Source organism: Schistocerca americana, chromosome 11, assembly GCF_021461395.2.
Source record: "Schistocerca americana isolate TAMUIC-IGC-003095 chromosome 11, iqSchAmer2.1, whole genome shotgun sequence".
In the NCBI taxonomy this organism is placed as follows: Eukaryota; Metazoa; Arthropoda; class Insecta; order Orthoptera; family Acrididae; genus Schistocerca; species Schistocerca americana.
The window spans coordinates 151,618,554-151,636,996 of NC_060129.1; the positions used below are offsets into that span (position 1 = coordinate 151,618,554).

At 38.9% G+C, this 18,443-nt stretch overlaps 1 protein-coding gene across 1 annotated transcript in view; it reads right to left on the reverse strand.

Annotated features, from left to right (window-relative positions):
* The window catches only part of LOC124553995, a 55,648-nt gene that overhangs the window by 22,130 nt on the left and 15,075 nt on the right, over window positions 1-18,443 (reverse strand). The window contains exon 2 of the mRNA XM_047128017.1: window positions 2,943-3,023. Coding sequence (XP_046983973.1) covers window positions 2,943-3,023 — 81 coding nt within the window. The remainder of the gene's footprint in view (window positions 1-2,942; window positions 3,024-18,443) is intronic.

Genomic DNA, 18,443 nt, shown 5'->3' on the forward strand with positions numbered 1-18,443 from the left:
AAAAACCGTGGCTTTGTAAACTGAACTTCCTGTAAGTGTTCAGCATCTTATGATACAGTAAACAGTGTGCAGATCCATCTTTCGGTGTAAAATAATGAGATTCCTCGTACTGTCGATTGAAGTGCAAAGACATTCTTGGTGATACACAATGCCGACTCGCCTGAGTTGTCACATCAGTGTGACTGGACTGTGTATTTTTACGAGGGTTGACTGAAAAGTAATGCCTCCACCTTCGTAACTCCTCAACAGTTGGCAGCATTGGTATGCGCCAACTGGCTTGTTCTGTAGCCTCTTCTCTACAGCTCCAGTTGGTGGGAAGCCTTAGCATTGAATGGTTGTGTTGTTACAGTGTTAAATATGGAACCCTGCACAGACGGTCGATCAGTGCGATTTAAGCAACGTGCAGTCGTGGAATTCTTGACAGCAGAAGGTGTCACCACAAAGGAGATTCAGCAGAGAATGAAAGCAGTTTATGGGTGAGTGTGTGGATGTGAGTACTGTTCATAGTTGGGTGAGTAAATTTAAAGATGTTGAAACGGGAACATCTGACCTGCATGACAAACAGAGTTGGACGTCCTGTGACAGCAACCACCGAGTTTCACTAGCAAAATGTTGACAGATTGATTCAAGACAATCATTGTATCACTCAGAGAGAAATTGCAAGCACTTTCGGATTTCACTAGAATGTGTGGTCATGGTTTTTCCAGCTGAGGGCTGCATCTTGATTTTCTTTTTCTGGGGCGAGTCTTTGTGTCGATATTCCATATACTGATGTTTTGTGTCCTGGTTGTAATTGTGTTCCCATGTTTTGTCTCCTGTCACAGTTGAATGGAGAAAAGCGTCACCTTCATTCTCGTAACACGAGAGGAGTTCCTGGCAAATTTCGAGTCTGTGCACTTTCATTTGACGAGTCAGCATCTGCTGTACCCATCGTGCACAAATCTTCCGATAGCCAAGCAAGCTATAATGTGACCCACACGTTCTTGTGAAATGCCGATTGTGCTTGCAGTTTCTCTCTGAGTGATATGATGATTGACCTGAATCAATCCGTCAACATTTTGCTTGTGAAACTCTGTGTTTGCTGTCACAGGGCATCCAACTCTTTGTTTGTCATGCTAGTCAGATGTTCCCGCCTCAACATCTTTAAACTTACTCATCCAACTGTGCACAGTACTCACATCCACACAATCACCATAAACTGCTTTCATTCTCTGATGAATCTTCTTTGGGGTGACACCTTCTGCTGTCAAGAATTCCATGACTGCTCGTTGCTTAAATCGCACTAATCGACCATCTGTGCAGGGTTCCATACTTAACACTGTAACAACACAACCGTTCAATGCTAAGGCTTCCTGCCAACTGGAGCTGTAGAGAAGAGCCTACGGAACAAACCAGTATCTACCGCATACCAATGCTGCCAACCCTTGAAGAATTAAGAGAGTGTAGGCATTACTTTTCAGCCAACCCTCGTACATAAAATAAAAATTTCTGGTTGTGGAGATGCATATGACAGAAAACTCTGCGGATATTTAAATAGTGGTGCTGAAGAAATAGGAATTTGAGCAGCTACGTGATGTGGGTATAATGAACAGAATGTGTTTGGCAGCAGAAGAGAGTGAAGATTATGTGATGGAAGAACCCGTCATCTCACACACTGGGGCACTGAAATGCTTCAATCTGTTACCGGAGTGTGCAGGACTAAATTAGTGACTAGAGAAATGTTTTTACTTTACTGAAATTCAGAACAGTTGTTGGGAAAATAGCAAATGAAAAACAGAGCAATAGAATTGTTGATTTATTTACCACAAGTGATACAAAATACTGTTTTTTTTAGTGTAATTTTCTAAAGAAGTTGTTGGTAGGGTTGAGGTTGTTCTGGGAAATCTATAATTCTCAGGTAAATACATTTTACCTGGAAATCTCAGAGAATTTCAGTAATTCTGTAGAATCTTGTGGAATTCTGTGTTTTTAACCTAACATTGGAGCAATCATACAATAAATAATGAACAAAAACTAAGATTCCTGACATCTGGGTAGCATGCTGGAATTAGCTGTGATAAAACAACATTACAACATCTCGATTCCCTTCTTCACTGTTCCTTACCCAACTAACTGTTTCCGAAGCAGAATTTCAAAATGATTTGTAATAAATGACTAATTTCCCACATTTTCCAGAGAAAGTCAAAATCCTTTGTATACAGATCAAATGTGACAAGTGAATGTGCTGTATACCAATGGTTTCATGTACACGACAGGTGGAGGACAAATTTTGACAATGACAGAAAGTTGTGTTATCTTGTAGTTGTCAAATAACAAATAAATCCATTTAAAACCAGTGTTACACAACATCTCAATTGTTATCCAGAATTCTGAGTGTTTTGCGCAAAATGGCTACCAAACAATTAGGGAATCTCCAAGTTCTGTTTTTATTGGGTACCTGAAGTCCTTTGCCAGAATCATAAATCTCTGTGCATAACTGGTGTTCATTCAGATGCAACATTAATTTACTGAATGACATTGTCACCAATGATGAAAGGTAAGTTTTCTATGCTAACACAGATGTAAAATAGCAGATAATGGTGTTGGGGCGCCGAACACAAAAACTTTTGAATCAGCAGAAACGGGACGTATTTGAACATCAGCCCTGAACCCATACTTGGCTTCAAGTGATATGAAGAAGTGGTTTGCACCCCCCCCCCCCCCCCACCCCGTACTTTGATGAATTTGAAGATGCTGTCACATTGTGACTAGACTGTTTTTCAACTCATTAAGGGAGCTGGTAAATTTGAGATTCTTCTAAAAAGTTTGGTATAACTATTACAGTATGTTATTTACAGTCAAACAGAGGTAGCTTTGTGGATAGTCTTCATAATATGAAACACACTCTCCATAGCAACTGGAGTAACTTAGTTTACACTAAGAGTCAGATTTCAGAAAAATACCTTTTCCACCACCTCTAACAGTTTGGCTTCTTCTTCTTCGCCATTGATGGAACTTCCATTCACAGCTAAGCAGGCAGGTATCTGAAATTAGAAAGGGGTAAAAAGAAACTGAGGAGTGTTACAGCATTAAAAAGGTAAAAGACACAGTTATACAGATGTCTCACTTAAAACTTCAAATATTGTAAATACCTCAATACATGGGTATGTGGATTTTTCATATAAAATGTCAAACAGCTCAATAAATTCAGATTCCCCAGTCTCACAATGAAAGTATCGCATACCTCAATAAGTAGCAACCCACATTACAGTAACTGAAATAATTTTCTGTGTATATTTCTATGAGGAAGTTCAGCACAGTTACTTGATTGATGCCTAGAACACGCAGAAACTAATTTCAATGACTTCATTCGGTACAACTCTTCACGTAGCTGTAAAATCATTGTGTATTATCAAATCTCAACAATGGTCCCAGAATGAATTTTGGTTCTGCAATGGAGTGTGATATGAAAACTTCCTGACAAAATTGTGTGAAGTTTTAGTGGTATTAGTTGTGATTTAGTAGTACTGATGGAAGTTATTGCTTTCTTAGAAGAGAGAGAATTTTGAGACCACTATTGTTAGTTCTTTAACTAGTTCAACTGTTGTAACTGAACTTAGGTACTTTTTCAGTAACTGTTAAGATTTTAACGCGAGTGAGAAGTGTGGGCTTTGTCATAGATTTGTGAGTAGTGGGTTATGGTGTGGGATTTGTTCAAGGTATTTTCTTGAAGGGGTCGGGTGGGAGGAATGCAGTGGAGAAGCCAGTGGGCATTCATTCATGCGAAATACTCTCCTGGGAATACAGAATCTGAAGTATAAATAAGTTGATAGAGGAGCAGGAGCATAAGATCTGTGCCCTTCAAGTGCAGTTACAAGACACAAAGGAGGAACTAGATGGGTTGAGGAAGGTGAAGGGTGCTGGGGAAAGTGTAACTGGCTTTTGGTAAGAAGGCACCTAGGAGGAGGTGCTATTCAGATAGCTGTATGTTGTGGATATGCAATAGATTTGACCAACTGTCAGAGCTGAGTGGAGAGGAGCCTCTTGTAGATGTAAGCGTGGGAAACATGCAGCAGTAGGACACCTAAGTCAGTCATAAATTCTAACAGAAAGAAGGAGGTTCTGCTGCTAGGTAAATCACACGGTAGAGGTGTGGGCCAGCAGTTGCAGGAAGTGTTGGGAAATGGGGAGTGAGTACCAGGTCACCAGCATTTTGAAGCATAGTGCACAGTTGGCTCACGTGACTGACAGTACAGGGGAGTTATGTAGGAATTTTACAAAAGAGGATAAGGTAGTGATTGTGGGTGGAGGAGGGTATAGCCTTGATAGGGACAAGGAACATGATGTACGTGGTGACCTGGTAAAGATATCTACTCGTGGCACTAACGTGCACTTTGCGCAACTGTTTCAGGGTCATGATTGGCCTCACCTTGATGTTGCTGTTACACGTGTTAACATGGGGCTGGAGAAGACACTGATGGCAGAGGGCACGGATCACATTGCAGTGATGTCTGTTGAGAATATCAAGAGATTGGATTTCACTAGGAGTGGCCTGCACCTCAATAGGTATGGAAAGGGAACGTCGCAAACCTTATAGGTGACAGTGTGGTGAGTGGTGGTGGGATCACTTGAGGAAAAATTCCTGTAGTAGTTGGTATTAGAGCTGCACCTTTGTTAGACAGTAGTCAGCCGATCGGTATACCTGCTTAAAGGAAGTTCCTCTAACAAAGGAATCATCTTCAGGAGGAGGTCAGGTATCCAAGTAGAGAAGGAATTAAGATATTTCATTAAAAAATAAAAAGTATTAGAAATAAAGTCAGTGAACTGCTTATAGATGTTGAATCTGACATTTTTGCTATATCAGAGCACCACTTCAATAGTTCGACAATTCAGAGGCTTCCTTTACCACAATAGAGATTAGATGGCTGTTTTTCAAGGAGTTCTTTGTGGAGGGGGTGGGGGGCATATATGTAAAAAGCAGTATTCCATTTGAGTCCATGGACTTATCATGGCACTGCACTGAACAGGTATTTGAATGTTGTGCAGGATCAGTTGAATTTAGTGAAACTAAACTTCTAATTGTTGTTGTTTATATGTCCCCTAACCCCTAACTATGACTTCAGAGCATTTCTACTCCAGCTACAGAGGATTCTTGGTTCACTTTATAGGAAGTACCAAAAATTAGTTATATGCGGTAACTTCAACATTAATCTTGTATGTGACTGCCCAAGGAAAAGGATGTTGGTAGATCTCCCAACTCATATGATGTGATGCAGACTGTTTTCTCCATCCAAGCTGCAAGGGAACAGTAGCACAGCCACAGACAATATTTTTATTCATTCCTCATTACTAGATGGACATTCTTTTAGTAAATGGGTGAATGGTCTTTCCGACCATGAAGCACAAATTTTAACACTACAAGACCAAACAAATGTCTCATATAATTACCAACTATGCAGGAAAGGTAATCCAACAGCAACAGAGAGTTTTTTAAACCCCGTTAAGAAACAAGAATGGCTAGCATAGATGACAAATATAATGCATTCTTTAACAAACTTAACATGCCCTTTGAAAGTTGCTTTCAATTTGAATGTTCTAAACAGCGTAATAGTAGCAAAAAGGCAGTGTGTGTGGCTAACTAGCAGGATGGGGATATCATGTAGAACAAAGTGGGGATTCTATCAAAATGTTAGAAGAAGTCATAAAAAGCTACATTAGCCCATTACAAGTACTGTAAGGTGCTCAAAAATGTTATTAGGAAGGCAAAAGATTAAGTGGTATGCAAATAGAATGGCTAAAATTCACAGGATAAAATTAAAACCACATGGTCAGTTGTGAAGGAAGTGTCTGGTCAATAGCACAAGGTCAACAATATAAAGTCAGTTAGCAATAAATCTATTTCCATTACTGATAAGTCAGAATATGTACAGTATTCAATAATCGTTTTTTGAGCACTGCTGGTGAATTAAATAAAAACATTCTGCAGGGAATCATGTAACTCTCTTGGAAAATACGTTTCCAAGACTGACATCTGAAATACCTGTCTGTGATACTGAATCAATAATTAAATCCCTGAAGACTAAGGACTCTCATGGATATGATGGAGTGCCTAGAAAGATATTAAAGTACTGCACATGTTGGTCATACACTTGGACATATTTGTAATTTTTCCTTTAAGAATGGTCTGTTTCATGAACAATTAAAGTACTCAGTAGTAATGCCACTTTATAAAAGGGGACAAAGGGATAACGTAACAATTTTAGACCTGTTTCTATGCCATCAGTGTTTGCTAAAGTTATTGAAAAGGCTGTGTATATAAGGATAATTAATCATTTTATATCACATAATTTGCAATCAAATGTACAGTTTGGATTTAGAATTCTTCTCTTTTCACTATGAGGTACTGGGTGGATTAGACAAAAGTTTTCAAACACTAGGCATGTTTTTTGATTCAACGAAGGCATTTGATTGTGTTGGTCACAAAATACTGCTCCAGATGTTGGACCATTAAAGAATGCGGGGAGGAGCTCATAATTGGTTCACCTCTTACTTTAACAACAGACAGCAGGAGGTCATTATTCACAGTGTTGAGAATGGCTGTGATGTGGGATCTGAGTGGGACATGGTAAAATGGGGCGGAGTGTGTGTGTGTGTGTGTGTGTGTGTGTGTGTGTGTGTGTGTGTGTGTGTGTGTGTAGGGGGGGGGGGGGGCGCCCCAGGGATCAATGTGGGGGTCACTCCTTTCCTTATTTATATAAATGCTATGCCCTCTAGTATTACAGGAGAATCTAAAATATATCTGTTTGCTGAAGACACTAGCTTCGTAGTGAAGGATGTTGTGTGCAACACTGGCCAGGTTACAAATAGTGCACTTCATGGCGGAAGTTTACGGCTTGTAGAAAATATACTAATGCCAAATCACAGAAGACTCAGTTTTTACAGTTTCTAACACACAATTCAACAAAATCTCTCCTTTAATTTCACAGAATGGGTACATGATTGGTGACACTGAACATTTCAAATTTCTAGGTGTTCAGATAGACAGTAAACTATCGAGGAAAGCCCACGTTCAGGATCTTGTTCAAAGACTTAATGCTGCCATTTTTACTATTGGAACTGTATCTGAAGGAAGTGATCATTCAATACGAAAATTAGTCTACTTTGTTCATCTTTATTTGCTTATCTCATATGTTACCAATTTTGGGGTAACACTTCCCATTTTTAGCTCAGAAACAGGCTGTTTTGGCAGTTAGTGGTGTATGTTCACAAATCTCTTGTCAATCCCTGTTCACTAGTCTGGTTATTCTGACATTGGCCTCTCAATATATATATATATATATTCTTTACTTTTGTTTCCTATTAACAGTATCAGCTTATTCCCAATAATTAGCAGCTTTCACTCATTTAATACAAGGCAGAAATCCAATACGCATTTGAATCGCACTTCCTCAATTCTTGTGCAGAAAGGTGCGCAGTATACTGCTGCATCCATTTACAATAAGCTACCACAAGAATTCAAAAACCTTAGCAGTAATCCACATGCTTTCAAACTGAAACTAAAGAGTTTGCTCATGGGTCACCCCTTCTATTCTGTCAAAGAGTTCCTTGAAAAATTAAGCTGATTCCTATATTATATTGTCGATTGCATTTACTTAAACATATAGCTTGTCTTTTTTGTAACCATAAACATTATCTTTTATCTGTCATTACTTTAATTTTGTAATTTCATGTACTGACATGTTCCATGACCTCTGAGATTTGCTCCTCAATTTGGTCCTATGGAAGTAGAAGTGTAAAATAAAAAGTAAATTAAAACTGTGTGCTGGGTCAGGAATCAAAACTGTATCCTCTGCCTTTGCAGGGATGTTCTTTACCAACTGAGCTATCCAAACAAGTTGGAATCTGCCAGGGAGTTTCATCAACAAAGTTAATTAATAACCTATTGTGAGATTAGCAACTTCATAAATTCCTTGTAATGCAATTTATGAAGGCAACATTTCCAAGTTTATAAGTCTTTGTTCAAGACATACAGCAATATCTGTATAGAACTTCACAGTGCACCAGTATCGGTTCTCTAAACTTGCTGTCCTACTTCAAAAAATTACAGCAAGCTACTAACTATCAGGATTAATAACAACTCAAGGAGGGTTATTATCGAAAGCTACTATTTACTATACCTACAAAACATGATATATTTCAAAGCCTACTGTATTATTTACACATTGTCACTAGAAACTGACATCTTACATCAAAGTCCACATAAGAGAAGGTCAGAGGCAGTTACATAAGTGTTTCTTTACTGTCCACAGATTTGCAACGCGTCAGTTTTGCATAGTCACAGGGACGATACCTTCAGTAATCGATGAGAGCCCAGAAAACAGGCAATGAATTTCTAGCACCAAAATTGAAACCATTCTCCTCTTTGCTGTTGTCACAAATATTTAGCTATTTTTTTACAAATATGGCACAAATTATGAGGGTGTGGTTAGGTTGGAATGGAACAAACTGGTTGTGAGTTGGTGAAACCAACAAATGTGAAGACTATAAAAATCCTGGTGATGGTGATACACTGACCTTAACACGAGATCTAGATTAGACTAGAATGTGCGTGTTTCACTTGAAGAAATTAAATTTATGATCTCTGTCATCACATAGATTTGACTGCTTTTTTCCAATTATGTCATGAATTATGAGGTTGCAGTTACTTTAGTGCGTATTAATTCAGCTGTCTCAAATATATGCTTCATCCTGAATGTGTCATGAATTTTATGGCTGTGGCTGGGTTGAGACCGAACAGCTCAGGATGAATTAAATTATTAACCTGTGTTCAAAATGTTTGTACAGTTCTTCTGTCTGTGTTACGACAGTGGACGTTGTTGCAATATTCCTTTGTCTACTGCTGCAAAACACTGCTCTCTCACTGGCTGTGCAGAACCGGCAGTTGAAACACACCCTTTGCTTCCCACCATGCCTAATAGCGAGTGCTGACAACACTGCTACACAGAACACGCAACTATGCACGCCACAGGCCCTGGTCTAGACAGGGTAGCTATTCAAACTTGGGAAAAATATTCTCTGACAATTCCTTGTAAGGGGGGGAAGAATATGTCAAAAAAGGCTCCTGAGAAGTTAACGGTAACAGGTGGGGAGGGGTTTGAGCAGCTAACAGTAATGACTTTTCTTTACTCTCTGCTATACTTTAGCAGCAGTTTTTATAAACATTGATAATCTATAGTGACTAATATTGAAATGATTAACACTATGAAATTAAGTATTTTTAAATTCGTGACTGATAAAGCTCAATAAAATTAAGCTCCAATGTTAGGTTAAAAACACAGAATTCCAGAAGATTCTACAGAATTACTGAAATTCTCTGAGATTTCCCTGATTTTACCGGGTAAAACATAATTACCTGAGAGTTAGACGTTTTCCAGAACAACCCCCACCCTGTTAGGCATTTACAGACAACTTATGTAGAAAATGACACTTAAAAAAACTTGTGGTAAATAATTCAACACATCTACCACCTCTGTTCTTCATTTGCTTTTTTCCCCAACAACGTTCTGAATTTCAGTAAAGTTGAAACATTTCTGCAGTCACTAATTTAGTCCTGCACACTCTGGTAACAGATTGAACGATTTCAGTGAGTCGGTGTGTGTGATGACATGTTCTTCCGTCACACCATCTTCATTCTCTTTTGCTGCCAAACACATTCTGTTCATTATACTCACATCACTTAGCCACTAAAATTCCTAGTTCTTAGGCACCACTACTTAAATATCCGCAGAAATTTCTGTTATATGCATCTTCGCAACCACAAATATTTATTCTAAGCAAAAACACACAGTCCAGTCATATTGATGTGACTATCTGTCAAAAGCATAAATAATCACTATCTGCAGCACCAATCGCTGTGAAACGTGCAGCCGAGAGTCGATGGGGTTGTGGAAAGTAGTGACAGGGACGTAGGACCGTGCCGACTCCAGCGGCGTGGCTAGCAGCACCGAGTTTCTCAGTCAAAGATCCGTACTGTGAACAGCCCGATCCAGGTGGTCCCACAGATTCTCAATCGGCTGTAAATCCAGGGACTTTGGTGGTCAGTGGAGTACAGAAACTCATTCTGTTGCTCTTCGGTTCACACATGTACACTGTGAGCTTGTAATGTCCCCACAGCAAATACCCTCTACCACACACCAATTAATCATTTTCAATCAAACCATCCACATTCATTCACTTTGGAAAAGTTATCTGATCTGATTTTCTCGTAATATATGCGGCGACATCTCATAAACGCCACACTATTTTCTAGTGCATTTATTCTTTGAAATAACAGGGATGCATATATGCATTCTCCATGGTTGTTAGAGGGGTAAGTAGGACAGCTTCTGGAGTATCTGTTGAGGGATTGAAGTGTTTCCGAGAGATACATATTCTGATTTTCTTCTCGCTAAAGCGAGCCAATTAACATTTGTGCCGCTAGCGGTTTGTTTCGAAGAGAAAGAGATTGTAAGAGGAAAATAATTAAGGTGTGGAATCACCGGAGATCTGGACATGTAATGGAGATGGATTTGATACACGATTTCCTCTATAAATAAGGTTTGTGACTTTTTTGTTGTGGAGTGAATGAACAAATGAGTTTTTTCTGAATCATTTGTTGATCGCGTTGGCCCTGTAATTAGTGGGGAAGTTTCAGCTGTGTCGAAGAGAGCCTGCAATCACTGAGTCTGTGTTAAATCGTCCAAAAAGGCTTCGTACACATCTGGAATTTCCAATCTTTCGTAAAAGGAACAAATTGTCCAAACGATTCATTCTCCCGACTGACTGCAGTGTTTAACAGAAATAATAAATGTAAAGATCACTTACAGCAAGCCAGCCACTGATTACCAAGATTCTATTTGGCTGATTCTTTTCATCACTATATCACGTAATGAAATCTTATATTAAAAACTATACATAGATAACGGAGAGAAAGAGAGAGAGTGAATGAAAATAATAGTAATAATCCTCCATTAGTCTAATTTTTCGCCTGTCTTATCATGGATCAGCTAAGAACTGGGAGGGCATTACTTTACTATATAGACTTATGTGTGAAGGTGAAGGGATCTTAAAGACAACAGATACACGTCTATACAGACAAGACATTACACAGAGATAGCGGCTAGCTGCACTGATAATCTATTCTTAGATTAAAGAGATGGCAACTTATTATACGAACATTAAAATGTTAAAAGCTGCGTGATGGTTTGCATCGTCCTGCAGGTAGTCGCCGTCGTGCTGAGGGAAAGGAACTGCATTTAGTGGTAGATATGTTCCACAAACATCTATACAGACTAGTGCCGATCCAGTCCAGAATGACGAGATCACCCGGGGAAAGCCACAAAAGCATTCCACAGACCGTAACAATCCCTCCTCCAGAGGGGACCCTTCCGACGATTCTTGCAGGGCTATACGTACCAACAGCCACCTCTTTAATAGAATGTAAAAGATTACGCGTCTGAAACGACAATCTGTTATTACCCAATGAAAATTTCCAGCCTTCGTCACCAATGAACAGCTGTCAGTACAGGCACATAAAGCAGACGAATACTGCAGGGGCCCACCTGCCGCATTGTTTGCCGAATGATCGTTGAGGACACACACGTGCAGTCCCTCGGTTCATCTGGGCAGTCAGTCACTCAACAGTTACACGTCTATTTGCCCGTCCACATCTCCACAGCTGTCGTCCACCCCTTTCATCTGTGGCCTGTGGTGCACCACAGTTGCCTCAATACCAGTTTCGGGTAGTGCCTAAATGGCACATGCACGTTATATCACTGAAACATGTGAACAGTTTACAGCCTTAGCTGTTTCAGAAATGCTTCTGTCCTTGGTTAGAAAGCCAATGATCATAACCTTTTGGATGTAAGATAAGTTGCTTCATCTCTGCATAACAACAATGACTGCACTGTTTCCCACGCCCCCTGACATATACTCTTCACTGTGCTCACATTAACGTGCTGGATGGTGTATTAACTCTAATTATGAAAGAGTACTTCAAACTGCACTCATTTTTACAAACATCACTCAACCATGCACTGATAATACATATCTGGACCATCAATTATTTGCCGAAGACACAAGTAGAATTCTTGGTATGTAAACCACTGCCATTTTGTATTTTTTTTTTTTTCATTTCTTGTTTAAGCAGGTAGCAGTGAAGCCTATTAGCAAAGCTTTCCATGATAAGTATTACAAAAAGTTCCTGCACTGCTGATTATTTGATTCGAAATGAGAAGTATTTGTACCTCTATGAAGAGACATGTATCTTTCAAAATATGTCTAAACGTAGTATGTTAGTTAGTTTTTTCTTCAACAGATCATATTCATGACAAGCGTTATGATGGTGAATGTTGTAAAACTTTTGACAGAACAAAAATGAAACACAAATACACAAAGAATTACATAAAATTAGATTAAAAAATACCGTATTTACTCGAATCTAAGCCGCACCTGAAAAATGAAACTCGAAATCAAAGAAAAAAATTTCCCCGTATCTAAGCCGCACCTGAAATTTGAGACTCGAAATTCAAGGAGAGAGAAAAGTTTTAAGTTTTAGGCCGCACCTCCAAATCGAAACACAGTTGTTCCATTGTAATATGAGATACAATTTAGGTCAAATGTATGACGATACAGCTACAGTAGTTTGGTTCAAGTCGTAAGCTTAGTAGTTACGCTTTACCAGGTAGCCATTGCTATGCATCAGGCGCTCCGTCCGTATTTATAAGGGTACCCTTTTTCACGTGCTTCGTCTGGCTTGAATTGATTGCTTATTTTTCTTTGATCTGATAAGTGCCGTTCTCTTTGTTATAGGTGTTTACGTCACTCTAAGCTGAAAATGCATTATTGTACTGTGTCATGCATTGTTTGTCGCATTCTGATAATGAGTGTTTACGGCCTGTCGCCGTTCGCGGCATGGCTTGCTTTTGTGCGGCCTACCGCCATCTACAATTAAAAACAGAGGGAGAAACCATTTCATTAGGCCGGTATTACACTATCAAATTTCTTTGTCAAAGATTTGATCAAAGATGTGATCAAATATTCCGTCAAATATATTTGACAAAGATCTTTGACGTAGCGCTAGAAGGGGTATTACGTGGTATTACACTGTCATCAAATTTTTCGTCAAAGTTCAAGATGGCTGACAACAACTTGTTATTAACCGCAGCAGTTGCACGTACCGCAATTGCATTGTGTGCACATGCGGAAAAGGGGGGGGGGGGGGGGGGGTGCCAGTCGGATTTTTGTAGTAGCTACATTGAAAGGCTGCTACATTCGAAGATGAACAATACGGAATTTGTATTTACTTCATTGGATAATGTATGAAAATGCAGTGGTCGAAATTCGGGGCGGAGAAAAAAAGCTCGTCTTCCACCTTTTTTTTAATTTATTTACTGAAGCAGAGGTTTTGGCGCCAGTATTTATCTCTGTGCCTGAAAAGCATGCCTGTGTAGCGCTACATATATTCGACGGCAGAAATTAGTTGTGACGGCACCTACCAACATTTTTCAAACTCCCGCTTACTTTGCACTCAATTCTAAGCCGCAGGCGGATTTTTGGCTTACAAAAATCGGAAAAATGCGGCTTAGATTCGAGAAAATACGGTATTTATATGTCTACAAGCTGCTGCACAATTACTTTTTTTTTTTTTTTTTTTTTTTTTTTTTATACGAAAATGACTATTTCCATTAAAAATTCATTTACAGCTTAGAAGTTGTGTTACGGAGAGGCATCTTTAATCTACATTTGAAAACACTTCTATCTGTCAGACATTTTATAACAATGGGCAAACAAAGAGTTTTATATGGATATTTTACCATTTTCTGATCAAAAGTTAAAGATTCATTAAAGGGTAATGCAGTTCTTTTCCCCCTATAGTGTTGAACTTGTAAATATATCTGGCTGCTCTCAAAATCAGATGGAGTGTTGAAACCATATTTCATAAGTGAATAAAAGTACTGTGAGGATGCAGTTGATATTCCCAGTTGCTTAAAGAGGTGCCTCCTACATGTACATGGGTGAATCCCGAACACAATTCTAATTACTTTATTTATGCAGTGTATAGTCCACTTTTTGCCTAAGTGAGGAGTTATCCTAGAATATTGTCCCATAAGACATCAGATAATGAAAATATGTTAACTTACTGACATCTACATCCCCCAACTTGGCAATTATTCTAACACTAAAACTAGTCAAATCTAAATCTTCGAGAAATAACAGAACTTTCTATTCTGTTTGTTATTTCTTGTTGGCCCACTATGTTACTAGGAAGTGGGATATTTTTAACAGTCCACAACTGAATGATCTCTCTCTCTCTCTCTCTCCCCTCCCCCCTCCTTCCCACCCCCTCTGTGTGCGTGTATGTGTGCTCTTTTTAATTTCTTTTAGTATAAAGCTAGCCCGTTTGTGCAAAACCAGTCAGTAACTTTAAAAAAAAAAAAATGATTTACTAATTTCTCTGTTGAAGCTTCTTTGCTCCACTTCACAACAGTACTTGTACCATCTGCAAACAGGACTAATTTTGGCTCATGGCAGATCATTTACACAAGGCATGAACACTAGTGCACGGCTTAACAACTCGTTCATTTTCAGTGTGTGCATCTGCATTTGCTCATTCTCTTGCTCACAAATGCACCAGTTGCAACAAAGTGGGGAGTGAGGGAAATGTGTGTGCATCATGCCACGACAATAGGGACAAAGCGCAAATTGACGTAAGTGAGGGGCAGTTTTAACTGTGGTGCCACTTAATATCAGCTATGTGAGTCGGCATTGCATATCACCCAGAATGTCTTTGCACTTCAATCCACAGTACAAGGAATCTCATTATTTTACACAAAAAGGTGGATCTGCACACTGTTTACTGTGTCGTAAGATGCTCAATACTTCCAGGAAGCTAAATTTATAAAGCCACTGCCTTTTTATTACACCAAATAACACCAAAATGCAAAAATGCACACAACTTGAGTATGTACACGAGTTGTTGAGACTTACGAGGATGCTTACTGAAGAGGAAGAATAGAAAAAAGAAATATCATGCGAGTGTGCCGTTTGGATGAGCTACAAAACTGCACTACTTTTAGTAAAGTCCTTGTGCCCTATCACCTATTGTAATTTAATAAAAGAATACATGGTAGTTGCAGCTGAACATTTATGTCCACTTCGGGTAGAACGATTGTGACACTCACGGGTCCACAAAGGTTATGGCAGATAATGTTCAGAACCAGTTTGCAAAATCTTTGTAAAAAGTTCGTTGCCACTCTTTAGCACTCTATGCAAATGTAGATAACACAAGCACACAACTGGATGTGTCATTTGTATCAATGTCTAAGAAAGTGTAGAAAATGTGGGTTTGTCATAGAATTTATTAGTTTGTGTGTCTACAGATGGACCATCAGCCATATTAGGGGCAAAAACCAGGATTTGTAGTGCAACAGAATGGGAGAATCAAATAGCTTACAGTAACAAAATAGCACTACTCTGCATTTTGAAGTGACTGATCTGTAATGCAACAGGAAATATAACGGCAGTCTAGATTTCTTCAAAAATTTCCCTCAGGATTGAATTCCTTGCTTACACGGTTTCCTCGTCCTATTCCCCGTGATGGTGGAGGATGTACAGTACTCGCTGCTTGCAGGCATGAGTTCACTGCCTGCTCACAGAGCATGTTTGCTGTGAAGCCCTGCACTAGTGGGACAACGATCTAATCCGTTGGAACTCCCGTTGCACTTTCTCCCACGCAGAGGACATGGCGGCTCTCTTTGTAATACTCAAAAAGCCTTAGTTAACATTCTGCATTCAATTTCTTGGATAATAATTGCACCAGACATATGTGGAACTAAACACTTTATAAAAGTTTAGATAATAGAATATTTTTATTCACAAAGTCAAATGCCTTCGAAAGTCACAAAAGATCCCATCTGGTGATATTTTATCGTTTAAAGATGTTGTTATGTACTCAGTAAATTACTGCACGAATATCTGATTCGACCTAACAACGGCATATTTCAACCTGTCTAGATAAACAGCCTAACGAAGCATTACATCACGCATTACCCTAACTGAAGTAGGACGTTACATTTTAGATGCCTGCAGCTTTTCAGTTACTATGCACCCATTTGAACTTTTACTTTTTGTAGTCACAACGATTTTTCTAATATGAGATGGGGATGCAAGATTAATTTTTATTTCATTAACGTCCTCTGTAGTGAATCTTTGGTGTACTGTTTTGCCTTCTCTTCTGAGCTACTTGCACCAGTTTTCTGATCACTGTAAAAGGTAATTATTAAAAATATATGCTACACGTGAACTGTCTTTTACAATGCTCCCATCCTCCAGCAGAAATAATGTCATCATCTATGGCTCACTTCCCTGTTTCCATTTTAACAATATTCCATACTTAGTTTATTTCACTGTTTGGTCTGTCAATATCAGACAATATGTGCATAATGCTTCATTTTTTACAACTTTCCCTGTGATAGCAGTACGGGTGCGCGTATAGAACAGCACTGTACAAAGCTCTGAATTCACAACAGTAGTTACTTAATTAGACTTTTGCATCAACCGATTCCTCGAAGTCATGAAATGTAATAGTCCGTAACTGCTACACTGATGGCTGCAGAACTGACAGTTTATTGGACAATGCATACTGCTGAATTGTTCTTCCTTGGAGTGGAACAAAGGCAGGCAAGATCATGCACAGAGATCATACATGCATATGCCTCTGCCACATTGAGCTATATCAAACTAACATGACAGGTACACTAATGTTGTGTCCTTGTCACTGCAAGCTGTATGAAGTGGAACTCTCAATCTCAGTTCTTAGTCATCCATAGGTGAAATCAAGCACTGATTTTAACAGCTGAGAAACCTATGGTATTTGTATTCCACATGTGACACTTGTCATTCATGTTGTATATCAATGTGACTACTCTGCAATTCACATTTAAGTGCCCGGAAGAGGATTCTTCGAATCACCTTAGGACAGTTACTCTTCAGTTCCACACTCAGCGCATGCAAAAATTAAACATATCTTTCTGTACAAGCTCTAATTTCTCTTGTACTACTACTACAATCATTTCTCCCTACATAGGTTGGCAGCAATAACGAGGAGAAAGTTTGTGACTGAAATTCTGAGAAAAGATCTTGTAGTAATGAAAAACACTTTTGTTTTAACAAATGCCACCCCACCTGCCGTACCCATTAAAAATACTCCCCCGTTTCATGATAATACAAAACAAGCTGGCTTTCTTTGGACCTTTTTGATGTTCTCCATTAATATTATCTGGTAACGTCCCATACTACACAGCAATACTCTAGCAGAAGACAGAGCAGTGTATAAAGTAATGTCTCTGGTTCTCTCTTTTTTTTGTGAAAAATCTTACAGCTTTTTAAATAAAACAAACGTTATCAACATTCTACATGCCTATACATCTGCAGTCCTCTGCTGCTAAAGGATTCTGTAATGCAGCGCGTAACATGGCAGTGTGTAATGTACCTAAATCGGTCCGTGAGAAACAGTGTTCTGACATCATGTTTAAAATTCAAACAGTTTGACCACACATGGAGCATTGAGAAATCTGCAACAATCCAATGCCTCGGGTTCACAGTCATCGATCATCCTCCGTACAGTCCTGACTTGGTCCATTCGATTTTCAAGTTTCTAAAACTTAAAAAACACTTTCGAGGACTTCACTTTGATAGTGATGTGAAGCAGTGCAAGCAGATGCGAGGTTGTGGCTCCATCAGCAAAGTCACACATTCTACAGTGACGGTATCAACGAACTGGTCTCTCATCGGGAGACGTGTTCGTCGCTACAATGCCTTTGTTAAAAAAATAAATATGTAAACCTGAAGAGTAAAGACATAGAATGTTAATATGGTTTGTTTTATTTTAAAAGCTTTAAGAGTTTTCACATAAAAATTCAGAGGCATTATTTTTTCAGCAGTCCCTCATAGACGTTTTCCATGTACTAAGTGTTCTGCCAATGAAACACAGTCTTTGGTTTGCCTTTCCCCAACATTATCTTTGTGATTGTGCCAACGTAAGTTGTTCATAATTGTAATTCAAACATATTTCATTGACCTGACAGCTCTTAGATTCATGTGATTTATCACATAACTAAAATTTATTTTTATTACTCGTGTGGATGACCTCACACTTTTCCTTATTCAAAGACATTTGCCACTTTTTGCACCATACAGATATCGTGTTTAAATCATTTTGCAAACTGGTTTTGATTTTCTGATGAATTTGCTGGATGGTAAATGACAGCATCATCTGGAAAGAATCTAAGAGGGCTGGTCACATTGTCTCTTAAATTGTTTATATAGATTAGGAACAGAAGAAGGCCTGTAACACTTCCTTGGGGTAGACCACAGACGACTTCTGTCAGTGCTACATACTGTGAGCTTTCTAACAGGAAATCACG